Source organism: Sinohyriopsis cumingii, chromosome 15 (assembly GCF_028554795.1).
Source record: "Sinohyriopsis cumingii isolate HCF-2022 chromosome 15, ASM2855479v2, whole genome shotgun sequence".
Taxonomy (NCBI): domain Eukaryota; kingdom Metazoa; phylum Mollusca; class Bivalvia; order Unionida; family Unionidae; genus Sinohyriopsis; species Sinohyriopsis cumingii.
This window is the reverse complement of record NC_142975.1, coordinates 28,812,312-28,838,941: the sequence shown is the minus strand read 5'-3', so window position 1 is coordinate 28,838,941 and position 26,630 is coordinate 28,812,312. Positions and strand designations below refer to the sequence as shown.

At 35.6% G+C, this 26,630-nt stretch overlaps 2 protein-coding genes across 4 annotated transcripts; both read left to right on the top strand.

The window, feature by feature from the left end:
- Window positions 1-3,367: 3,367 nt before the first annotated feature.
- On the top strand, window positions 3,368-13,132 carry LOC149781465 (tumor necrosis factor ligand superfamily member 15-like). Of its 3 annotated transcripts, none has more exons than XM_089935550.1 (5): window positions 3,371-3,521; window positions 6,864-7,075; window positions 9,015-9,078; window positions 9,180-9,278; window positions 10,413-13,132. In XM_089935550.1, exons 2-5 carry the CDS (start codon window positions 6,869-6,871, stop codon window positions 10,889-10,891), a joined length of 849 nt encoding a protein of 282 aa, XP_089791676.1. In that variant the 5' UTR covers window positions 3,371-3,521; window positions 6,864-6,868; the 3' UTR covers window positions 10,892-13,132. The 3 variants fall into 3 exon arrangements, with proteins under 3 accessions (XP_089791678.1, XP_089791676.1, XP_089791677.1); XM_089935551.1 differs by lacking the exon at window positions 3,371-3,521 and adding an exon at window positions 4,663-4,764; XM_089935552.1 differs by lacking the exon at window positions 6,864-7,075 and having other exon boundaries at window positions 3,368-3,521.
- A 7,591-nt stretch (window positions 13,133-20,723) lies between these two features.
- On the top strand, window positions 20,724-26,234 carry LOC149781464 (tumor necrosis factor ligand superfamily member 6-like). The gene is made up of 4 exons (XM_089935549.1): window positions 20,724-21,481; window positions 22,462-22,498; window positions 23,124-23,216; window positions 24,239-26,234. The coding sequence occupies exons 1-4, from the start codon at window positions 21,119-21,121 to the stop codon at window positions 24,649-24,651; spliced, it is 906 nt and encodes a 301-aa protein (XP_089791675.1). The 5' UTR covers window positions 20,724-21,118; the 3' UTR covers window positions 24,652-26,234.
- The last annotated feature ends 396 nt before the right edge of the window (window positions 26,235-26,630 follow it).

The following is a 26,630-nucleotide window of genomic DNA, read 5'->3' as shown; positions in this document are numbered from 1 at the left end:
AAATCACGTCGCTGTACGGGTATATGTTTTTTTGTGACTGCGCTAATAGGTTTCATGTTGGTCGTTCGAGTAATCTCATTATTTAACGCGGCTATCACACTTGGTAATATTGCAACCCATTCGCGAGATCTTTTATCTTGAATGAATTCCTTCGCGTATTGATATCCAAATAACCGCTCAGCAAGTCTTCGATTGAATCGTTCAACAATTGCCTGATCACGATGAATTGCAGTGTGTCTTCGTCTGATTTTGACATTATGTTGCTTCATCAACGATGATACTGGACCAAGAAATTCTTTGCCAGGATCAGCCTGTAATAGTTGTGGCCATCGTAATGGTCCTCGTTGATAAATTCGTTCAAACGCATCGGCTACTTCAGATGATGTTTTCGTTGATAATGGTTCCGCTTCTTTATATCTACTTGCAACGTCAATGACAGTTAACGCGTATTTGTATGTTATTTGACGTCTACGTACTTTAATATTATCATAAGGTAAAAACAGAATATCTGCTTGATGAACTTCATTAGGAACACTGACATCGAAATACGCGTACTGAATTCGTTTCGGTGATGGTAGGTAAATTTGCCATATTGCTTGTTTGGATAACCACGCTTTAGCAGCAGAATGTTTAACCGCTGCTGCATTAGCGAGTTTACTAATTGCTGCTTTACCCCTCCAATATCCCTTTGGACTATAATAAATTGATTCCATTTATAATTAATTACCAGCCCCTAATACGAGTTTACCTTTCATCGCAGATTTTACTAACCAATTAGCTAATGATTCTCTGATATTTTTATTTTTTATGGAATCTAGCGAATGAATAAACTTCACATCCGCAATATGCCATTGTTGTAGATCTTTATTTTCATAAGTCACATCATCAACGTGACATGCTTTATCAATATCATTTATGGGATACTCATTTGGTTTTGGTTGATCCTGATTGTCAAGCCTGATATCAAGTCGAGTACCAGGACCACAATAATTATATCCTGGTTGATGTTTTTCTCCAGGGTATTTAGACCATGGGGTTCCTGGGAAATTTGACATTAATTTAGCAATATCAGCACCATCTTTTCTTGGGTTAAAAAGAAAACTTTTTTCTGTTACACACTGCACATCTTCTACCATATTATTTATATATGGATATAATTGATTTCTCAGCGACACGAAAACAAGAGCCAGTTAAACACCATCCATCATTGCCCAATTCGATCAGAATGATAATAATAGGTCCATCTGGATCGGGTAAGACGCAATTATTACTTAATCTGATAATGAGATGGCTATAATGGAATAAGTTATTTTTGGTAGCACCATTAGTTGATGATCAACGATGTTATGATGTACTTAAAGATTTCAATGAAAACACAAGATTACTGGACGAAGATAAGGATGTTACAGAGTTTATAACTGATATTGATGAAGCGCCGTGCGTTGATGTTTTAGACGGATTTATTAATAATTTAGTTGTATACGATGATGTGATGCTGGACAAACAATCAAATCCTGCTAGAATTTTTTCACGTGGCAGACATAAAAACACTGAGTTGATTTATGTTACTCAGCGATACACACAAATACCAAAAGTGATCAGAGATAACTGTAATATTTTAGTTATGTTTAATGGAGTTGATACGCATACGTTGCGAAATATTCATCAAACTTGGTGTAGCGGTGACATGGATATAATTAAATTCAGAAATTTCTTTTCACATGCACAATCAACCCAGCACGGGTTTATAACAATAAATTTACATGATCCTAGAACAAGATATCGTATTGGACTTGATACAATTTTTGGATAAATTGATAGCAGCAGAGGGGGCGGGACCTCTGGTATGTAAACACAACTCTCGGTCAGGTTAGTCAGTGACCTTATTTTTTTTAATTTCGGAAGAAGCTTATACTTTAAGCAAATTAGGTTTCAGACAAGTGGTCTGTTTGCCCCCTCTGCTGCTTATGGTTAGTGCGAACTAAATGGAGCGTTTCCTAGTTTAAGTTGTATGTTTAAAATATGTACTGAAAATGCAGGAGCTTCCTGATTCGTTGTATCAGGAGCTCCCTCTAGCGGATACGTCTACAGACTGCAGGCCTACTCGTTTACGCACCCCCCTCCTTTTTCATACACACACATAGAAGTTAATGAGACTGGCCATTCTTCTTATTCCGTCATTACCCAGAAGTGTGACACAATTGGGAAATCCCAATGCTTTTCTTGTAACTGAAAGGGTTCACACGAAAACCTTCAATGCCAATCATATTTGTATTTCTGAAAATGCCATCGAAATTTTTAGAAATTGAGATAGATTGTGTTCATGTATGATGTTTAATATGATTTGCTTTCTTTGTCAGTATTAAAACAAAGACACAAAACCTTAATCTATAGTTAGCAGTAAAGATTGTACAGAGATTAATGCAAGGTCAAGAGTTGTTTCCCTTTAATTGTACTATACTTTTCTTTCACATGATATTGTCTTCTTTTATAAAGCTGCACTTAAGGTGTTGGGGTTTTAGACGCTTGTTTACTTCAACCACCAATTTTTTTTGTCTTTGTTCATTAATACCCAATTTTCCGATATCGAGCCTATTCGTCGCATCTTTTTATTCTTCTAATACACACGATGGTTTGATAGATGTTTGGTGCTGTGTCCACATATATACCAATTCTCAGTTATCCCAAATTCACCTACAGTATCCACGGTGACTGGAAGGATGAAGAGTCGATTACCGCCCAGACCAAACGGGGTCAGCTAACGAAGTTTATCAGTGGTCAATCCTCTGTCCTCCGCACAATATACGTTAACATGTTTTGATATGCATTTAAATACAACCCAATCAATCAGTCAATGAATCAATCAATCTTTGGGTTTATGTACAACATATTTTGAAAATTTTAACATTATATCTGTCAGGGTACGTTTTATTTTCTGTTATACAAATCACTGTATCACTTGCATGGGTTTTTATTCATATTAAACAAAATTGTATATACATGTACTTCCATCATTTTATTTTGGGTTGTAAAAAATCCGGCTTTGTTAAAATAAAAAGAAAAGTTCTCATGAGCTCTATAATTTGATACATATAACCGGCAAAGTAAATAATAATAATAATAATAATAATACATCTTGTATAAAAACAAGATCATTGTAAATCCAAAGAAAAAGGAACAATATTAAAACATAAATATAGAGTATGACGGATAAGTTGGCGTTTTTCCCAAATGTGTATATATTTATAGGCCACAACTCACAAATTTTATCTTCAGCTAGTAATATAGCCTTCCTGTGAACATACTCGATTCGTCCCAGGTAACGCGAAGCCATTGGCTGACCCAGACGATAGGGGAATATTTATAAAACGCACCGGAACGCTTTGAACAGTCATATCTGTGTACAAGAGAAAGCTAGGATTGTAAATAATTGGGGATTGTTTCTTTCTCGTCGAATGCGCACTAACTTACAAGCTGTAGTCATATTACTCTTCTTGATCACTCGTATCACCAAGGGCAAGGTAGGGTTATTATAATTAATGTTAAAAGGGCAGCAAGATAAATACAGATAGTTTAAAACTCATTTTTGTTTTCAATAATTAAAATGAGCATATTGTAAGAAATTGTATTTGGTGCTAATTTTTCTGTTGCCTATTATCTGCTATATATAGTATTATCTATTAGGAAAAAGTGTTAACGAATACCTGCATTTAATATTCTTAGCGAAAATATGAAACTATTGAATTAAATGGAATACTTGCGCATTTGAATTATGTATTGAACTGACTCGTAAGTCACGTATTCTCCAAAAGTTACGTTTCAAACAAAAATTAAAAGAAATAAGATGCAGCTACAAAATAATTTGGCTTCGCTATCATTTGAAATGAAATCAATACCATTTGAACACACCATAAATTAACCATTTCATGTATTAAGACATTATCAATATATTGTTCATGCATAAACTGTAATGCGTGGTGCCGTCATTATAATACGAATTCAGACCTCTCAGTCACTATTTTATACTCTTTCTGAAATACTATAGACTCAGACCAAACAACAACAAAAAGAACCATTTTTTTAATCGACATGCAATACATATGAAAATAATTAAAAAATAATAATACTTTGATACCATTGTGAACATAGTATGTATAGGATTTAACGAAACGTTATCATAATTGTAGTTATGTAATATCAATCAAAGGTCTTGCTCTACAAATGTAAAGAGAAATATATTAAACTGTTATATTTGTATCACTGATATTTGTAACACTGATATTTGTACCACTGATATTTGTACCACTGATATAGCTAATCAGCTCAGTAGACCTTGTACATGTACAAGGTATTAAGGTGGCAGGATATATTTTCGCATATTTGCCCCTGACAGATTTCTTAATTTAAGGGTATGGTGCGACTTTTTGAGCTATTATCGTGTAATAGTTAAATATTTGGATATATTTGTGAATTTGGTCATTCCATCTGGTGTTGTTTTTTAAACTGATGTTAGGCACGTACACCTCATGTATTCACTGCATAGTGGGTAGCCAGTGAAATACCAATAGTCACTGCATAGTAGGTAGCCAGTAAAATACCAATAGTCACTGCATAGTAGGTAGCCAGTGAAATATCAATAGTCACTGCATAGTAGGTAGCCAGTGAAATACCAATAGTCACTGCATAGTAGGTAGACAGTGAAATACCAGTAGTCAGCAAGGAAGCACAGCTAGCTACTTACAGCAGTAAAAACGTTGGTTCAAGGCAAGTAGAATATCTCAAAAACTGATTGATGACAACTTTTTTGAATAACATCAAACTATTAAGTACATAATGTTTTTCAAAATTATCACCCAGAGAAAGGGTTTGCGTTTGTACCGTGAGCACCACGTAATAATGGCCTTCATGAAAAATGCAATATAAATGTTGGGGTGGGGTGCATCAATTTTGTATTATATGAATAGCCATCGACTTATCACATCAAGTTGATGATATTCTTATGTGTTTCTTTATTATAACTATCCAAAAACATGCACCGTTTTGATCTCATTCATGTGCTTTATTTTGTATGAATTTTTATAGTAGGCAGGTGTATGCAACATTAAACTTGTGCATAAAACCTGTCTTCTGTTCTAATATATGCAGTGCTGTCGCATGCCACGGGAGACAAACAGCTTCTCTCCTTTATGATTCGTGGCTGCCTGTGTGATTTCTTTCTTTGTCACGAGTTCGCATAACAAAAAGTGTCACCAATGATGGTACACATCAACCCGTATGGGTTTGTACGTCGTACCAGTAAGACATTTATTGCCTTAGCCCGTACCGGAGTAACATGGCGAAGGGTCAGTATCATCTTGTTAAGAGTTAAAATCCACTTGTACCACTGGTTATCAATAAAACAATAGTAACAAAATCTTCAATGCATACATTAAATTGCCTGCTTCATCGATGAGGTTTGAAAAGGAAGATTTGATTGGCTCATTCAAACAGCAAGAAAGGTTTGATTGACTCATTCAAACAGCATGATCGGTCGTGTTGGATCACAATTGGCGGTTACTAGGACTCGAAGTGACTGGTTAAGCAGGTTTGTGCATATCTGTAGGAAGCGATGAAATCACGCATGCAACAGCGGGTGATAAAATCGAAACAGCGAATTGTCTCCTTTATCATGGTGCTATGCGTTTTATTATGTATTTGTTATTTTATGATATTTATTATTTTATGAACTGTAATTTTAAAATATATTACGACACATTTTAATGGCTAATGTGAAATACAGTTTAGTGTTGATAATAACTTATGTTGTCATACATTAAAATTTAAGATATCATACATTAACACTAAGATACTATAGAATAAAATGAATTATGTTATAGTCAAATGAACATCATCAATAACGTTTTGCATGATATCATCAATACTTAAGTATGACATATATTTTTTGCAAGATATCATGAACCCCAATAATGCCATATAGGAACAACAGTTTCAGTAATCCAGGCATTGTACTCGAGTTCTATAAGGACACGGTTGGATCGTAAAACTTTCATATCGTGCTCCTTAAATATAACGATATTTTACGTCCTCATTTTAAAAAAAACAATTTGGTACGGTTGGTACCTGGACGTTTTATCAAGATTTCAGTCTCCAAAAGTTACACACCTACGCCCAGCATCCCACGCAATACAAAGATATGACTGGACAAGCTGACAGAGACAGTAGATACAATTGTATACCCTCTTGCACGTGTTTTCTTAATTTTCAATCCATGCTCTCGTTCACGATACGTTTTTCCTTCCCACCCACCCTCACGAAACGAAAATAGGTTATTAAGTATACGCTCAGCTACTTCGCTGAAATAAGTAAAACATTGTTTTCTATTTTAGATTACTTCATTCACGACACAAATACATGCTTTTCTAGGAAATAAGAAAACAATGAAAGGATTTGTCAAATGTATTACATTCAAGCGCCCTCTTCAGGCTAATTTTGACATTATTTTGGATTATATTTATATAAATTTAAATGCATCCCAGAGTTTGTACGAAAAATTTACATTAATTTTTCACCACTCTAATAAAACTATTCACACCCAAAATCTTTTTATTAATTATTATTGAATTATTATTGTTATATTCGTGGTTTTTTGTATACGTTTAAAATATACATCTCTCTGTTACGTAAGCCTCAGGACCATTAGCAATAGCTCCACAAAAGGTCACAAAAGCTAAAAAAGTAATATTTGCTCATGAGTGAACATGGTCGCATTCCATAATTGGCCGGAAATCTAAGCTCTGCCACACAGAAACACGTTAAAATGTATGGACAAAATATCCTGTCCTATCATCTTGTACTGTTTTCAGGGAGAATGCTGCTAGTTCAAGCTATGACTGCTGGTGTATTGGTAGTGACTGTAGCAGTGTTGGTGACCGTGTTGACCCTGTTGTACACGATGCCAAAACCGCTGCGGCAACATACGTGTGATAAATTGTGCCTCCCAAGTATTCCATTTTCCCAAGGCTCGGACTTATATTGCGGGTGTTCGTCTGATCGTCTTCAGGAATACTTGGATGAGGTGAAATTATATACAAATTGTTCTGAAGCATTAATTCTTCATAATCTATTCCGGTCAAATTACTATATTATATTATCTCTCCTTTTAATAATGCAATTATACACATCTAGATAAATGAGAGGACATACTTATAAAGACTAAAATAATAAATAATAATAATAACAACAATTTAGACAAATGTCCAAAGACGAAAGGAAAAACCCAGACGATTCTCACATAATACGGCAAAATTAAGGTTAATACGACAACTTGTTCGAAAGATCAATCATTAATAAGTCAAGGCCGCGCGGAAAAACAAACACTTCTTTCAAAATCATTTTATTACTAAAATAATTTTTATTTGTAAATTTATACACTCTCTTTCTAGGAATAAATAGAAAGCCTTTTAATATTGTTATTCACAGATATTCCAATATCTTGACTCATTATATATCTATATCCATTATAGCAAAATTTATTTTGAAGCGTCATTGCAGAACGCGACAAAAACCAATATTATTTACATTTGTATCATATGTTTTAATATATCTTTTAAGCCCATTTACTCGTAGACAATGATATCGATATTGTCATTGCACAGTTCTACAATTACTCAAATCAGAACCTCAGGTATGGTCGACACACCCATGCACCCCCCCACACACACATACATACATACATACATACATACATACATACATACATACATACATACATATATATATATATATATATATATATATATATATATATATATATATATATATATATATATATATATATATCAAGAAAATAGATACATATGCCACTTCATACTTGAGAGGTGCATTTCTGATGTGAAATCATGGATGACATGTAACAAGCTGTAGATGAATGATGATAAAACTGATGCCATTCTGATCACAACACAAAGACTTTCTCATTCACATCCTTTACCTCAAACAATAAATATCAGCAACGCCAACATTAAATTCACACAATCAGTACGAAACCTAGGTGTTACTCTGGACAGTGCTCTCACATTGCACCAACATATCATGAACATATGCAAGGCTCCATATCTTGAACTGAGACGCATCAGCTCAATTCGCAATATCTTTCAGTTGATGCCACTAAAACACTTGTGTGTTCATTAGTACTTTCAAGACTGGACTATTGTAACTTAATTCTGTCTGGTTCATCTCAATATCCATTCCAGAAACCTTAAAAAGTTCAAAACACAGCTGATCGGATCATACTTAGAGTACTACGATCAGAGCACACCTCCCCGCTGCTCTGTACCATACACTGACTATCCATTCGATCCAGAATCAGACACAAAATTTGTTCTCTGTGCTACGTTTCACTGACGGACTCAGTCCAACATACCTATCCTACCTCACCCATGTGTACACACCAGCAAGATACTTACGCTCCTCTTCTGACAATCGCATACTCATTATTCCCAATACGAAAACGAAGTTATATGGAAAACGTTCTTTTGCATACCAGGGCCCAACAACGTGGAATGAATTGCCCACTGAACTTAGACACAAAGGCACAGTGATCCCATTCAAGAGTGCTCTTAAAACTCACTTATTTCGACTGCAAGAACAAACTTAAAGACCTAAAAATGATTCCTACCTTAAATATTTTCAGCATGTTTTGTTATGTTTTCTAATTTCATGGTGATTGTTTTTTGTAATCGTACCATTATATATGTTTTTTTATGTTATAGGTGTTTTCTAATGTTGTCAAACGCTTAGAGCTTCTAAAGATTAGGCGCTATACAAAGTCCTCATTATTATTATTATTATTATTATACACAGCAATAGATTTGTAAATTGAACACAATCTCATTTATGTTCATCTTGTCATCCTGTATTCCTTCAAGAACACTTGCATCATCATCTTTGCTCTTCATGTATCTACATATATTTGTATGACATAAACATTTTGTATTTAATTTACGTTTTTTCAGGCAATCATACAGAAGGATAAGGGACTAAAGCTAAATGATGGAGACAAGCAAAATTTGACCCCTGGTAAGTAGTGGAATTATTTAAATATATGAGATGTGATTCAAATAATTGCTCGTAAAATGCAATACAGAGGTGGTGTTTCATTTTCAAATGATTCTTTTTAGGACCTTCCCCACAGCTGATGGGTCTGCTGAAAAGTCTTCGCTGGAACATCAAACCCTCCGCACGTGTTACGGGAAAGAAACAGCCCCCTCCACGTCCATGTAAGTTTCGCAAAGACTCGTCTGTTATATAAACAATGATAATACCACTATTACTGGCGTCTAGAAAAGAGTTATTGGATCAGCATCAACGTTTACTACACATTAAAATCAAGTCAGTGTAGTTGCAATTTCAGTGTCAGAAATAACGACAACATTTTCATATGTTTATAATACACGCACCGAGAATGACTATTTTTATTTCCACATTTCACCTCTACATAGAACAATGCCCTAAATGATTACGTTTTATTATAAAGCTATCAATTGTTTTGGTTCAAAAATGAGTCACATTTTTTTTGGTGTTGTTGACGTTTTCTGATTTCATATCACCATACTCTTCAACGAGTCTGGAACTACTTTTTTCCGAGGTTTCCTGAATACAATTCTGCCGTTGCCGTACTTGAGACTCAAAACCAAATGAGTAGCATTCTCTGTAATAAATCGGTATGATCGAGGTTCAACAATAATTAAAAGAAATGAATGCTGGCATTCCCATATGATGTCTCCATCGGAGTCTATCGCATGTTCCCACAGTAAACAGTTACCCACTGTCAGTTTGGTCTCAGATATGAACTTTCATAGCCAGCATAAACTGAAATATTCTTTGATGCAAAATTTGACAATTGCACAAAATTGTAAACCTGCTATATGGGGCTGCTGCCCCCCCCCCCCCCCCGCGCTCAAGAATTCATGCTACTGGAAGTGATAGTAGTGAAAATAGTACCCCTGTTTAGCAAGCTTCATTGCCACCACTGGTTTTCGTGCTCAATACAGCCAATCAAAATATAATTTAGCTTAGGATTTGAGCTGAAGTTCGTATTAAAAATATTGAACTATCATGCAGTTTATTTGCTTTTCAGTTACGTATATTAATATAAATGTTACAACAATATCACTATGTTAGTAATTACATCATAACTGCTAGACCAGTCTTGTCATGATGCTAATTGTTTTATGTTGACCACACGTCGTGACCTAATAATCAAGATTTCTCTCTCTGTCGGTTTGTCCGTATGCATGTCTGTCTGTCTCTCTCTCTCTCTCTCTCTCTTTGGAAGTCTAAGGTGTATAAGAAGCTCGGTATCTCGCCAATTACATTCCTCATATCGTTACCCTCATTTCGTCTATCTGTAGATGACGACGAAATGTTTCCAGTGAGGGAATGGCACGAAAAGGACGATATAGCATTTCTACGATACGGTATGGAATACAGACACGGGCGCTTGGTAGTACCAGTGAAAGGGTTATATCACATTCACTCTTTCCTTGATCTCTACGAAACATCAAAGAACACAAATTTGACAGTACAATCGACGCGTGGAAAAAGACAGACTGAATCGGTACGTCAAAAACGAAATACTGAACCTGATCAGCAACCCACTGGTATCAAACACGCGATTTACCGCTTTAATATCTTAACGGGCAAAGAAGAGGAGCTCATCAGAACGGAACATCCGCGTGAGGTCTCTCAGAACGGGTACTTCAATGTTTACGACAGCTATTTAGCAGCTGCCGTCAGCTTAGATCCAGGGGATGAAGTTTACGTCAAAATTTCGAATTTAGAATTATTAGCGCATCCAAACTCAAACTATTTCGGTGTGTCTATGATTTGAAGGAATGAAACACATTAACGATGTTATTAGTGTAATTGACATTTGTTTAGACGAATGGTCGAATGCTTAACAACCGGGAAAGGACGAAGATGATGATTGTAACATCGTTAATGTGTTTCAATCCTTCAAATCATAGACACCGATGCTAATATCGGACACGCGACTGTAAATTTTAACTTGGCCACAACATTCAGGATTATGTCTCCGCTTTAAATCTAAACAGACTAACAATGACTCCCTAGATTTAATGTGAAGGGACCTTATTTGTCGACAACAGTTTGCAGAAATTACATACCACAGATAATACAATATTATGTCATTTGAATTGGAGCAAAATAAAGAAGAGAAAAAAGTAGATTTAGTTTCAAAGTGTCCATTATATTTCAATTAAAGCTTTGCAAAAATAGTCTTTTTTCATGAAAATATGACCCTTGCCCGTTTTCTTGACCTTTTAATATTAGTATGAAATCAATTCGTTTGAAAAGAAAAGTTGTATCTTTGTTTGAAACGTTTACTGTAGGCTGACGACTTTCATAGTTTGAGTGAACGTATGCAGCTAGGAATGGAAATAATGCTCCGTGTTCATGTTCATCATGTTTTAGCGACTACGTCCCTCATACTTTACCACATGAATATCTTTTTCTTCGTAGGAAAGTAATTTAGTTACCACATGAATATCTTTTTCTTCGTAGGAAAGTAATTTAGTTGAAAATTCTTTAATAATATGGTAGAATTGATATGTCCGATTAGGCTGTAAATTGATACGAAAAGAATTTTACAGCTGGGAAAGTTGAATTGAAAATTCAGCATCCGCCTTTGACGTTGGACGTCGTGACTCGGCTTGTAATCTATAGTCACATGTGTCTATCGAGATCAGTCTTCGATGAGATGTGTATGCGTCTTTACTATATCATCATCTAGAACGGTATACATTATTTAAAAAATAGTATAGTAGATCACATTCATAACTTTAAGAATATTAAGGAATCAGTGACATTATATGTATCAATATTCACAAACATTATGTGGTCACTTGGTCCATAATAATAATTTTAAAGTTAGAACAATGAAAGAACAATTGTGAAAGAGCAGTGTATAAAAGGGAAAGACTGTACAATACCGTATCTTTCTACTGTGTCGAGATCTCAACTGGATGTCCAACAAAGTGAAGGGGATACGAAATTTGTGCGTGAATTGATACATGTTTGTGACGGTTATTATTTTATCTGGTATGCAAAAAGAAATGATTGAGCCGGAGGTATTTGTGCCTTTCAAGACATTAAAGATTAGATGAAAGTATCATTTAATTACAGATTATTTAAGAATACGAGATAATATTGAATTTTGCGTCGTTTGTGTTATTTGCGTTATCACATGTTGTCAACATTGATAGATATAATGGGTTAATTGGAGAGTACTTGTTAACCATATGTGTTCTAGTCGGTACAATAGTGTTTGTTGTTAATTTCTTTCTTCTGTAAAATGGATAAATTAAATGTGATACAAGTTACTGAGTGTATTACATATTTAACCAAACAGATGTTATATTTAATTGATTTAAATACATGAGTAAGAGAGTTGAGTGTTTATGATTGTCGTAAGGAATAGAGACGATAAACATACTATGATGAACACTCACACTGGTAAGTTGATACAGGTAATGAAACATTTGTTGTAGGCGTCACAGGTTTTAACATATATATATATATATATATATATATATATATATATATATATATATATATATATATAGAGAGAGAGAGAGAGAGAGAGAGAGAGAGAGAGAGAGAGAGAGAGAGAGAAAGAGTGAGAGCGAAATATTGGGAATGATAACGTATGTATTTTTTTTCACTGGAATTGGTACTGTATATATAATGAGTAAAACATTACAGAAGATGTACGTGTATTTTAGGCAGCTTTAACCTGTGCATTCAAAAATCGTGTAAAATAATGAATGCTATGATCAGTTACAACAGACATGAGCGCCAGGCACTAACGTCATTGAAAATAATTATGTAATATATACATGTAATTAACATATACGCTTCTTTGTATATTTTATTATTTAATATTAAACAATATACTTACTATTCATGAACTTTTAAATATGTCGTGTTACCTATCGTCTTTCATATACACATGCAAATAAATTATTCAACAATTGTTCGTACTGTTTTCTAGATATGAGATCCTGACTTAAATGCCAGTTTTATTTCATAATAAAACTCTAAATAAATTCAACGTCGTTTTCCATTTCCGTAAAATTTTCTTAAACGTATCGAACTATCATTGTCATACTTGACATGGCTCATTAAGACAATTACACCACATGTTCTCTCGCCCTTTCACCTTTAACAACAAGGTCACAGTCGTAACAATTTGCTATACTGTTTTAGGAATGTGTTTTTCAATTCCTTTAAATGCTTTAAATGACTTTCTTCATACTTAGGATCGATCGTTATAAAGCTAGGATAATTTGTTCTAGTACACACTTGCTTGTCCCTTTTGACCTTCGGATCAAGGTCATACGTTTTACAGCTGTGCATACGCGTTTTTTTCTTTCTTCATTTCTCAAACATAATGATACCGCTATGGTTGCTAATGAAATGTATGGAACTGAATCACCTGAACCACACATCTGTCTATATACCTATCCTCGTATATATGCCAATCAAGAAATACATATCTCTGTTCACGTTTTGAGGGCTGGGTGGGAGTGGGGGTGGGGTGTTGTTTCTCCATCATATATTATATTGGTAAAACAATAAATTCATAGTCATATGCCTATTCATGCACTATTCAGACCTGTATCACACCATAATCCTGTATGATCGTGCGTATAATGATAATCATTTATATACAAATATATCATATCAAAGCAGGTGTGCAATGTTTTTAATCTTGACCAGAGGGTTTTATAAGAACATGCGCACTCCAAAGTCATAAACCGGACAAATTTAATGAAGGACCTCATCGTCTACTGAAGGTCAGACACAAGGACCCAATCGGGTGGCTGATATTTCATTAAAACTAAAATAAGAAAATTAATAAACCAATCAAAGTACTATTAGCTCAGAAAATGTACGCATTTGGATGGCACGTCTCTAGATACTAGTATTTACGAAGGACCCACTCCCCTCCATTTTGACCCATCTTTCAATCAATGTATGTGTGTTTATTTGTATGTCAGTCTGTGTTTATGGTAAATTTTTATATGTATGTCTGCGTGTCTGCCTATGTATGTATGTATGTATGTATGTATGTTGTATGTTGTATGTATGTATGTATGTATGTATGTATGTATGTATGTATGTATATATGTATGTATGCATCTGTATTGGCCTGTCCACTCATTTATCTACAAATCACTGCTATGTTCGTATTCAACCAGGGAACAACTGAAACACAGAAAAGACATGAATCACAACACGTGGCGAACTGTGGGATAAACTAAAACATCTAAAAGCAAAGGGTACAAGTAACACTCATGGAATTCTGTGAAGATGAGAAGTTGAACAATTTATGTTATTTGCTCAAATGGGTTGCGTACTAACTTAGAGGGAATATGGGTAATATATGGAATAAGAGGGAAAATGGTTAAGATATGAAATAAGAGGTAACATGTGTAAAACATGAAATAAGAGTGGAAATGGGTAACATAAAAAATAAGAGAGAAAATGTGTAACATATGGAACAGGAGGGAAAATGGGTAAGATATGAAATAGGAGGGAAAATGTGTAACATATGGAACAGCAGGGAAAATGGGTAACATATGAAACAAGAAGGAAAATGGGTAACGTATGGAACTAGAGGGAAAATGGGTAAGATATGAAATAAGAGGGAAAATGGGTAAGATATGAAATAAGAGGGAAAAAGGGTAAGATATGAAATAAGAGGGAAAATGGGTAACGTATGGAATACGAGGGAAAATATAACATGCATGTGAATGTCAGAGTTGGATAGGCAAAACAATCGCCTATAAAGAGGTTGTCAATGCAGAGTTCAAACCAATTTAGTACGAATATCAAGTTCCCTTTCTACAGTAACCGCGTCAAATCGGTATTACTGCTGATTCAAGAAACTAGCGTTTCATAATACCAATCTACAAAAATGCAAGGTTTAGGATGGGGTCTTTCTAGTATTGACATATAATAACTATTCTGCTGGAAACCTGTCTTCATGAAGAAGCCGATACAGATAAAATAAAGCGAAATATTCAATCTTCATCTAGGAAATAGATACAGTGAGGAGGAAAATAGGTGTTGTGTGCTTGGAAATAGGTACTGTGACTGGAAATAACATATTCTGTTCGCACTATTATTCCAACAGAATTAAAAAATAATACACGCAACAAATTCAGTGGAACTGTTGCTTAGAGATGAGGATTCGATTTTTAGTGCGTAGTTAAAAGAAAGATTTTATTGAATATATCATGCAGAGGAAAATGAATCTAAGTGTCGCTCCCAAGGACACACCAGTGCAGCCAAACTGGGCGGGTATTGAACACGCGACCTTTGGATTACGAGTCCGATGCTCTACCATCTGAACGAACGCGGCAGGGTGAATAGGTTCCGAAGAGTGTTGCCCTTCCTTTTGACATGATCCAGAGAGGTTTGACGTATGGTTATACTTCATTGTCTCAAAGGACCTGATTTTCTTCAAAATATAAGATGGAAACTACATGATGGCTGTCCGTATATATATATATATATATATATATATATATATATATATATATATATATATATATATATATATACATATGTGTGTGTGTGTGTGTGTGTGTGTGTGTGTGTGTGTGTGTATGTGTGTGTGTGTGTATATAGTGCGATGTTAAAACGGCATCACTGGGCGGAAGAACTTCCGAGACGAAGTCAACGGCCAAACGGAAAGGATGCCAAACAGCTCAACGGCTACGTGTTCGTGACCAAGGCGAGCCACCAAGTTGGAGGAAATCGGCTGTGGTCAGGTCTGGAGGGGGTTTGGTTCCGTCAGGTAACAGCTGCCCTAGATACACCACATGAAAAACGACAACCGTCGCCCGGTTCAGCAAGGGCTGTGCCTTCCTTCGTGTACCAGGGCGGAGGTGGAAAGTATATGACTGGTGCTTAGAACAGCAAGATTCGTGTCGGAAACAAAATCACCATTGACACCTGGAATGTGAGAACACTGAGAGCAACAGGAAAGCTTGAGGAGCTTACATATGAAATGAACAGATACCGCTAGAACATCCTAGGACTCTGTGAGATACGATGGAAGAACATTGGAAAAACAACTACCTTGGAAGGAAGCAAACTGTACTTCAGTGGTAGAGAAGACAAACATGAGCAGGGAGTTGGGCTCTTTGTACAGAAGGACAGTGAGAGTACTATCAAGGGATGTCGGCCAGTATCCAGCCGGCTCATCACCATCCGCCTCAGGGCAACTCCATTCAACATCACCATAATGCAGGCATACCCCCCAACATCAGACTATGATGTCACTGACGTGGAAGACTTCTATGACCAGCTACAAGAAATTGTGGATAAAACACCGAAAAAAGACATTCTGGTTGTGCAAGGTGATTTGAATGCCAAGATAGACGAGGACGCTTTCATGAACGGGAAAGGAACATGTGGGCGCTGCTGCAATGCACAGACAAATGAGAGAGGACTGAGGCTCCTGGAATTCGCTAGTTACAACGACCTTATGCTGGAAAACACCTTCGGCCAGCACGATGTATCCAGAAGATAGACATGACACAGTCCTAGCGGAGACCATCAGTCAGATATATATAACGTGTTATGTCTATATGGTCACAAACTTAAGTAACAGAAAAGAAGCAAAACCAACAAGTGTTATAAAACTTAATAAATAGTTTACATATCAAAGCTATCAATGAGAATATGAGAGGAACATACAGTATTATGAAGTGAATCTATGCTGTGTTTATAAAGGTCTGTGAAAGTCACTTATAACTTTCAATACCGGAAATATACTGGTCCTCCAAGATCTGTGATTTAATCAAGATGGTGTTGTCCAGAATTCCTTCAAAAAATGTATAACCGTTCAAGAATAATATTATATTCCAAATAAGCAGATTTCTTTTCCACTTATTTATTATTATCGTGTGCAGTGCGTCCTCAGTCATTTACGAACGTCATCATCAGCAAGGCGCAAAACCTGTCAGTGGACAGTTGTTCACACTTTGTGACATGGTCTGAAGAGCTCCACGGCAACAGAAGAGTTAGTGGCCTGGCCCCATCGGACAAGGTTGACTGCACAACGACTCTGTCCTGTCCGAAAGCGGTCAAGTGTGGTCGACAGATGACGTGGAAGGTTGAAGCCAGGATGACAGACAGATGGCTCAACTAAGAGGGAGTGGTTTACAACATCTGTTGAAGGACACTCAACACTCCATGCCGAAATAGCTGTCATATCCTCCGGCAACGAACTTAACCAAATTGGGCGTCTCAGAGTCAAGCGGACTGCTGGATGTGAGGTGATCTCCATGTACAGTGGAAGTTTTTCACTGGCACAGACCTAAGCCAACAAATTTGTATTTTCTTCCTGGCGACGTATATGTTGAGGAGGAATTGTTACTGACTATCGGCAGCCATGGTAAAGGAGTAGGACGTAGTGTTCCAGAGATTTATGTGCATTGTTGTGTTGAGCTGGACATCAATTAACTTAGTGTGGGATGATCGAGCCTAGACAGGAGCTAATTACTCGGCTGTCGAATAGCAGAGGGCCAGTGCTGACGTCTTGAGTGTCTGAGGACTAGTGCCCCGGGTTAAGCCAGCCAGTTTGCGGAGCAGGTTGTATCGGGTGATACGTTTTGCTGCAGTTTTCTTCAGATGGTCGTATAATGTCAGTGATCTGTCCAGAGTCACACCAAAATATGTAGGTGTCGGGTCGTGTTTTATTTGCTGCCCATTGAGGAGGATGCAAAGCTCACGTTTCGCATTTGCATTGCTAAGCTGAAAGACGCTACAGGCGCTTAACTGTAGACGCCATTTCTTGAAGAAGTCCGTCATATCCTCCAGTACCTTGTTCAGTATCCCCTCAAGCTCAGTAAATGAGCGACTTTGGGTCCCGAGAGCAATATCATCTGCATTCATAAACTTACGCGACGACTGTGTTGCAGGTAAGTCCTTGATATAGACATTGAGCAAACTTGCCGAAAGAATAGACCCTTGTGGGATTCAATTAGTCTGACACCTCCACGAGCTGCAGTTCTCACTAATGTGCACTCTGAAGCGCCTGTTGCAAAGGAACAGTTCAACAGTTTCAGCTATCCAGCGCGGAAAATCTTTGGAAATTTTCTGTATGCCTGACAGTTTCATATGCCGCTCCAGGAAAACAACTCCGACTGTAGCGCGTAAAGTTGAGCGATCCTGTAGTTTCCTCTTAGCGAATGCGCCTGGCTGTATATATATATATATATATATATATATATATATATATATATATATATATATATATATATATATATATATATATATATATATATATATTACAGAGCCTTTCCAACCGTCCCAGTAGCATACAATTCTACATTCGACTAAATCTTCCTTTTTGTACACCTGGAAGTTACCCAACCTGTGATAAACAACTAAATATGGCTGATTATTTACAACGTGGATTTTAAATTAGCAATCCTATTTTTGTGTTATTATATGTTGAGACTACACATTGCAACAGTATAACAAATAACATAATCATATATCGTACAGATCATATATTTGATAGAAGTAATTCAGCTGAATTATTAAAACATAGCAAGGCTGAATAAGCACACACGCACTCACGCACGCACGCAGGCAGACAAACATACATACATACATAAATACTGAGTTCGAAAAATGGTTTTATATAACTTAGGTCAAGCAATGTATTAAAGTAAATTATACAGTGTTTGTCATTTCAACGTAAAAATATACAGCCGACCACAAGATGAAGTATTATGATATGCAAAAATGTATGGTATGTACAACAAAATGTGCGGTACATGTCACTGCTTCTCAGTTGTACGTAATAAGGAAAACAAAAGGATCTGAGTTCGAGTAGATATAATATTGAATTTCGGATTGACAAACATGTCACCTGGCTTAACCATACATAACAAGGCAAACAAAAGCTTATGTATTCAAGTAGAGATAATATTGAATTTCGGATTGTATTTCACAATCTTTTGTCAGCTCTTATGACTTGCATTTCGTAGTTGTATAAGCAGTTTTGTTTACTTAAGTAGAGATTGTTAATGGAATTTTAAACTGAACATATAACACTATCATACAGGTTAGAGAATTTTTAATTCGCACTCTACGGAGATTCGAACCCAGTTTCTCGGGTAAACGGCACCCATCGCCTTCCTTGCACACACCAGCCCATATTCCATCACGACTAAGCAAAAATCGTCAAAAAAGGATGCTAGTTTATCGGTGTTATATGCACTCGTGTGTAGTAGACGCGCTCGCATGACGACCAGGTTATTAATTCTCATCTATCTACACAGTAATTCCGGATTCCGTTGAGAGAAATTTTGCCCTAGCAGAGTGTGAAATTAGATATGGCGTAAAGAGCTCTGTCGTTTGTACGATCTAACTGAGGCGAGAAATAGAATAAAAGAGAGATTTTTCGAAACATTGGTCGCCATCATTCAAGGAAAGATATAAATACACTACAAGCGAGCCTAACTAGGTTATGTACATGTAGCTTTTGTAAACACTACCCTTGACTCTGCCTTTAGATACGCGTCAAAAATTGCGATAACCTAAAATGTTTTCATTTTAGACACATAATCCTATACAAACGCGATTGTCGAATTTTACCGGCTTAATCAAATAAAGGTGCTGGATAAATACTTTATTTTTCTTGCGTGTCTATATTAAAAAATAAAAAAGTGAGAGGTATACTAGATGACATCTACTACATTACACTATTTCTTTATTTCTACCTATTTAACCTGCACTGTATACTATCACTATGGAAATTTTGATGGTGCAAAGGACATTTTTAATACAAATGGACTATATAATACCATCAAAATAGGACTTAAATACAACCCCCGGACATGCTGTGGCAGCTGACCGGGGCTGATCCGGACCAACGAAACGTACATTACTAGGCCGACGCTGTATAAACTGTTTTGGTTTGGTGCTTTAAGGTACAACACAACACGATTCGAGTATTTAGTGCCGATCCAATTATGGTAAAATACATTGCACAAGGACACCCCAGGGTTGCTGGTGCAGGCAGGTCCGATAGTAAGATTCAAACCAGCATTTTTGCGGTTGCGAGTCTGGTACGCGAACCACTCACCTACCTCGGCTCGCTGCTCTACAAACTGAGCTTGAGCAACTCCTGTCGTCAAAATGTACATTCCTTACAGCGATAATCTGAAATTGTGAATATGGAGTGATACTAATATTAATTACATTTATTTAAGAAGAAGAGAGAAAAATAAGCAATGCTAATTAGTTCTAATAAAATTTTCTCGTTCTCTCATACAAACGCAAACACACACACTCCTACTCACATGAAAAAGAAAACAAATGAAGGTGGCAGTAACTATTCCAAATGTTTTCAGTACACGTCGCACTGATACTCGTTATAGTACTCATATACATAAGTTTATCTCAGTTTAACTCAAGCTAAAATCTAACAAACATGTTGCGATGATAATGGTATATACATTATCTTGGATATGAGCACCTGACCTGAACATTACCCTTCTATTTGTCTATCAAGGTGAACTACCTGGCTGTTGTCCAAATATTCAAGTCATAGATAAAAAAAAATGTTTACCTGGAAATTGTGTACAACACGGTTATAAACTAATCCATATACAGAAATGAAAGTACAACGATTTTTTTTTCTTTCTCACCGGCATGGACATAACATTTGGCACTTTTCCAAGTGATTCATACCGCAACGGATATATAAGATCCTGCTACGAAGACTATGGTTTCTCCATTCTGTGTTTCATATTAATACTGTCTGTGTCTTGGGGTTGCCCGCGGAGATAACCTGTTGTCGATCAATGTGAAATCTGAAGCATATTCACAATCAATACCACGCTGAACATGTAAGCAGGACATATTCCACTCATTATACATTTTAAAAGTTGTGCTTTCATTTACATACAGCGGTTGTTACTTTGTTTCACTTTTGATTTCACAACAATTTGTCTTTTTTTTCTTTTCCGTACGAAATAGTTGTTAAGCGGAAACAATACATTCGAATATGGGTGATGTATATGAAGAGAAAACAAAATGTACTAATGACGAAAGTCAGGATTTTTTAGAAAATGACACCATCGACAGATCTTCCGGACAAAGATGGAGGATTGCCGCTGTCGTCATGATGGTTGTAAACATTATTTTATTAGCTAGTATCCTTGCCGTTACGATCACATGGCGAAACGAGAGGGCCGGGGACGCTGTTTTCATGAAGCAGGAACTAAATATGTGTCTTCCATGCGAGGATGTTTACCTCCATCCAGATGACTTGAAAGAAAATTCAGAGGGTTTCGACAAAAGAATGGAGGGGAACAAAGAAATGTGCTGTGGCCATGCCAGTAAACATATGGACCAGTTAGTTTCTTTGGTATGTACGACATTAAGAATGGCTTGCTGTATTTTTTTTATATGTAAATGTAATCGACAGGTATGTTTTACCAGACAATAATACATAAAAGAATCCAGGTGAAGAAAAAAAAAGTGAATTACTTCTGATTACCGGTTGTAAAACTAGAATGTAACAATCTGATCTGCTAGTGGGGACAAGCAAACGAACCCGCGTATAGTTTGGGTACAAGAGATGTTGCACCTCATCTTAAGATTCCGCTATAAAGTATTTGTACTTTAATTTTAATAGAAATTGAATTTGTCTGGTTTTCCGCACGGTTTTATAAAAAGGCCTTAGATATCTTAGGTATGGTTAAATAAACTTTTAATTCCATTTGTTTGGGTGCATGATTGATACGAGTAACTCGAGTTACTACGGCTTGGCCTTATTTCAGATGTACATGGCTAGCTACAATAATGCTAGCTCCGCTTGGTCATTTTCACTTGCTGGATTTCACAGGTAAATTGCAACAGAAACAAAATAGCCAATGCTAAAATATTTTCGTTTATAGTATCGGCTAGTATGGTAAATGCCATCTTTATCCAATAACTGAATAATAATTATTCCAGTAAGAAAAATACAAAAATAATAATGAGTATGTATTTCTTGTTGATAGAGGTCTTGTTTTGTTGTTGTTCTTTTTTATATTTATTGGTGATGATGATGGTGGTCTTGCTGTTGATGACATCGAAGATGATAATATTTATGACAACTAAGTTGACGATGATAATACTGATATCGGATCCTATGTGTCACGATTGTGATTAGCTTATCATCTTTCTAAATTAAATTAGAGCACGTTATTTCGAGTAAACAAATTTGCCTGACACGAAATTATGGTATGCAAAAGCACCTAGCTTAATTAATACTGACAGATATTTGCTCTGTTATTGAAGTTACGTTTTATTTTCAATGTAAAATGGAAATGTCTTAAATATTTATCTATTTTTGCTTTTCAGTATGCAGAAAAAGCTCACCAAAAAGAAAAAAATCTTAGTAAGTTCATATTTATCTAATAAACTGAGTGTTCATTGCATATAATGAGTAACGTTTCTGCAAATATAAATTGCATTTTAACATTTGTTATATAACAAAATCAGAACACAATTCTATATCGAGTACATAACGAGTGTAATATCAATGCCACTTTATATAAACATTTACCATATATATATATATATATATATATATATATATATATATATATATATATATATATATATATATATATGTATGTATATATATATATATATATATATATATATATATATATATATATATATATATATATATATATATATATATATATATATATATATATATATATATATGAATGATCGTATTACAGATAACAAAGATACTACCAAAACCTCATGCATTTTGTTTCTATCCCCAATATGTACCTACAGAAGAGACAGGGATAGTTAAAATGATCTGTCTTATAAATAGATAGGTACAAAAGTTAAGGATGAGAGGGAGCTTAATTGACTTAAGACAGGCACTATCCAATATATTTATATTTGCATTAATTCATTTTACAAGCCAGTTTTACTTCTAAAAACAAAACGATTGATGATGATGATGATTATTATTATACTTATTATTAATATTATGAATTCAGAAATGCTGATCTCAAATCCATATAAATGCAACGAAGGCAGTCAAATAGTAAAACCATCAGCTCATTTGGTCGGCGTTACAAAATCTATCCAAGGTGAGTTACAATACATTACTTCATATATGACGTTTACATGTACTGTATATGTTACGTGTCGTGCATTTTGTGTTGCTAACAAAATGATTTTTGCAACGATATTTACCTTGAATTGAACGAGCACTGAAATTCAGTTAGTACATGTTTGAATATTTCCTGGTTCTTGAGTACATTTCCTAATGTTAAATACCTCATCACAGATAAAATAGAACTTCGACTGTGACATTTTTATCAGTACATTTTCTACTGGATTTATGTTACGAAAACTATGAAATCCTCGCAGAAAGAAAAGACATGCAATGCTTATATTTCTCACCTGCATATCGAATGTTTATAATAATGATAAATAATTAAACACAGGCGTTTCGGGGTGGGTGTGGGTGTACGGGATTGCTTAGATACAAACATGATTAAATTACTGTTCATCAATAAATAACTTTCTCACCAAAAGTTATATTACACTGGACTAGAATAGTTATATTACACTGGACTCGAATGGTTATATTACACTGGACTAGAATAGTTATATGAACATATTTATGATAAAATAAAATATCACAGAATAAAAGCGTATTTAGTTAGAAAATATATTCGAATGGAATTTTATTCGAGATCAAGCTACCTTTAATTGAACGAACTTTCAGAACATCGCTAAGTAAGTTCATATCTGTATGTATGTATGGATGTAACAGTAGGAAAAAATATACATTTAATAGGTGTTTTTTAATTCGCCTCTGGGGGAATGCACTAAATGTACTGTGACAGAAAGGGCCGACAAAGCTCCAGTTATGACTGTGTAACCTTCTGCCTCCGTATTGTGCCAAGAGAACAAAGGTAGTTTGGAATATAATTTTCAGTGGCGGCGAATTGCATCCAATTTTTTCTCTCGAGTTGACGGAAAATATCGATTTAAGTTCCTATTGCCACCTTTTGCATCAGTTATCATTTTGTTTCATGATATGCGATTGATTGCTGGTTGGTTGCCGAAACGTGAAAGTTCAACTTAAAATTATCCTTTGCAGATATGCATGAACATCACATGCTGAAATGGAATCAGACTGGCAAACTATCCAACATTAATGGAGTCGTGTATGACGAAGGAAAGCTTCGTGTGAACTCTTCGGGCTACTACTACATCTACTCTCAAATAACCTACCAGGATCATAGGGACTCATTCCCATACAATGATAATGATATCGTTCTGCACCATTCTGTACACAAGGAATACAACGGCGGTGGCGATACTACGAGAGAAAAATTACTGGAAAGTTCTCAATCGAGATGTCAGATTATTGGAGGTAAGAGTAACAAGACTAGCTATATAGGAGCAGTATTCTATTTAAAGGAGAATGACCATATTCACGTGAGGGTTTCGCATCCGCCAAAACTATTGCCATCAGAGCATTCTAACTATTTTGGAATGTATTTGACGTAAGTCTATTATTTGTGTTATCAAAGTCATCAAACAGAAACAGTGATAAAGACGTGTGTGCCTTGTTATAAACAATTGCAACGTGACAATGCGTTCCGATTTCGATAATTCCTGCTTTACTTTTCCTTATTTTTCTCTGTGTTTCATTTTTTTTTGAACTAATAATTGCTTTGTATGATGTCGAGAAAAATATGTGCATTGGCGAGGGACAAATACATCATACATGTGTATCTAAGGTTTGCCTTCTTTGTTCAAGAAGATAGTTTTGCACTATCAGTACCTTTTCTGCGAATATTTACTCTTCATTGAATCGCTCGTGCGCAAAGGTAATGACATTTATTCCCAACCCAAGGAAGCTCTGCTTTAGAGCCAACCATCACCCAACAAATTTCCCAATAAATTCTTAGAACAGTCCCTGCTCTTTGAGAAATGAATATTTAAGGGTTGTTTTTCTCTACCGATCATACCTCAGTGGTTCAAATAAATCAATTTGCATGAAATGTATAGGTACGTTGTTATTATTATTATACATGGTGTATGTGAATATCGATGCTGAGACTACGTATAAAGGCTAATTTTACTTTGCAGCTCTCATTGTGAAAATATTTTTATTTGATAAGTGTGATTTGTGGGTTTTACCTTGCATTAAGAAGCGAAACGATGTAAACGTGTATTGAATAAACAGTTTTCATCCTTTCTTCTCCAAACCGATTTTTATGTTATTTGCCATATCAACGAACCCACTACGAAGGATCTAGCTTTGTGTAATGGACATTGATGTATTATGACTGTCATTCTAACGTCCGTCTCCTTAAAATAACTCTTCTAACATTGTGGTGTATGTCAAAGGCAGTCATATTAAAAATTTCTGCTGTAAAATTAGGACACACATCAGATCCTCATCATTTTGCCTTCATGCGAACTGCCTGAAAAATAGTGTACTGGACACCAATACTTGTTCCTCTCAATCATGTTTTCGAAGAAACAATTTGAGTTACGACATTTTGTTGAAATTTTCATTTGACTTATATATAAAAAAATCTAAGAATGTTCCATGTAGAAGGGACGGGATATGGAACCACGTTACACGTCGACGCTCATCACACAGACACATAATCACAGGCAGCCACACACGCGCACACACTCTGTCTCTGTCTCTCTCTCTCTCTCTCTCTCTCCTCACAACATGCACTCATATCCATCTGAGATCTACTGATAACCTAGTAAACTCCCGTTAGATTATTTCATGGGGATAACATAACAAGCATACTACGGTATGAAGAGATTCCAAGTTAAGATACTCAAATAGACCTCAACAATATGGTTTCGAGTGGAATGGGTTTCCAATTTTAAAAATCGGTATTCCACGCACATACTTTTACTAACAATTGTCTATCCACATTATCTCATTGGTAGATGCAACACATCGGTATATACCACTTATTTAGTGAAACAATATGTTTACTGTTGTAGATAATTGAACTTTGTGAAAGTTGTCATATTCGCTATTTGTATTCATTATCAAAGTACATTGATACTGTATTGTTTCGAAAGTTACTAATAATAAAAGGATTTCGTTTTACATCAACCAGAAGAATGGTGTTTTCTTTAAAAAGTTTGTCCCTCGTTCTGTCATGCCTATATGAATAAAGTACAACGTAGTTGAACTTGATGTCATTTCAACTACGTATGCATTCGTACTTCCAGTCTTAAATGGTCAGTGACATTTACAAGTCAAGAACCCAGATCATTATGCTACATAGTAAAACATGGATGAATATAAACATTACATAAACTATGACTTAATTTGTTACCACTCAAATGAAAACTGTCAACAAGCTGTTCCACTTACTTCTATTTCTCTTTTAGACCGTTCCGGTGGCCTACTGGTCAGAGCGTCCGACTCTGATGCGGGAGGTCGCGGGTTCGAATCCCGGCCGAGTCACACCAAAGACTAATAAAAATGGTACTAACAGCTGCCT

What these genes read in the sequence shown, in the direction of transcription:
- LOC149781465 (XM_089935550.1), top strand. Translation starts at nt 6,869, where the DNA reads ATGCTGCTAGTTCAAGCTATGACTGCTGGTGTATTGGTAGTGACTGTA. An exon ending in CAAGCAAAATTTGACCCCTG is followed by an intron (nt 9,079 to 9,179) that starts GTAAGTAGTGGA and finishes GATTCTTTTTAG; the next exon opens with GACCTTCCCCACAGCTGATG. An exon ending in ACAGCCCCCTCCACGTCCAT is followed by an intron (nt 9,279 to 10,412) that starts GTAAGTTTCGCA and finishes GTCTATCTGTAG; the next exon opens with ATGACGACGAAATGTTTCCA.
- LOC149781464 (XM_089935549.1), top strand. Translation starts at nt 21,119, where the DNA reads ATGGGTGATGTATATGAAGAGAAAACAAAATGTACTAATGACGAAAGT. An exon ending in TGGACCAGTTAGTTTCTTTG is followed by an intron (nt 21,482 to 22,461) that starts GTATGTACGACA and finishes TTTGCTTTTCAG; the next exon opens with TATGCAGAAAAAGCTCACCA. An exon ending in CGTTACAAAATCTATCCAAG is followed by an intron (nt 23,217 to 24,238) that starts GTGAGTTACAAT and finishes TATCCTTTGCAG; the next exon opens with ATATGCATGAACATCACATG.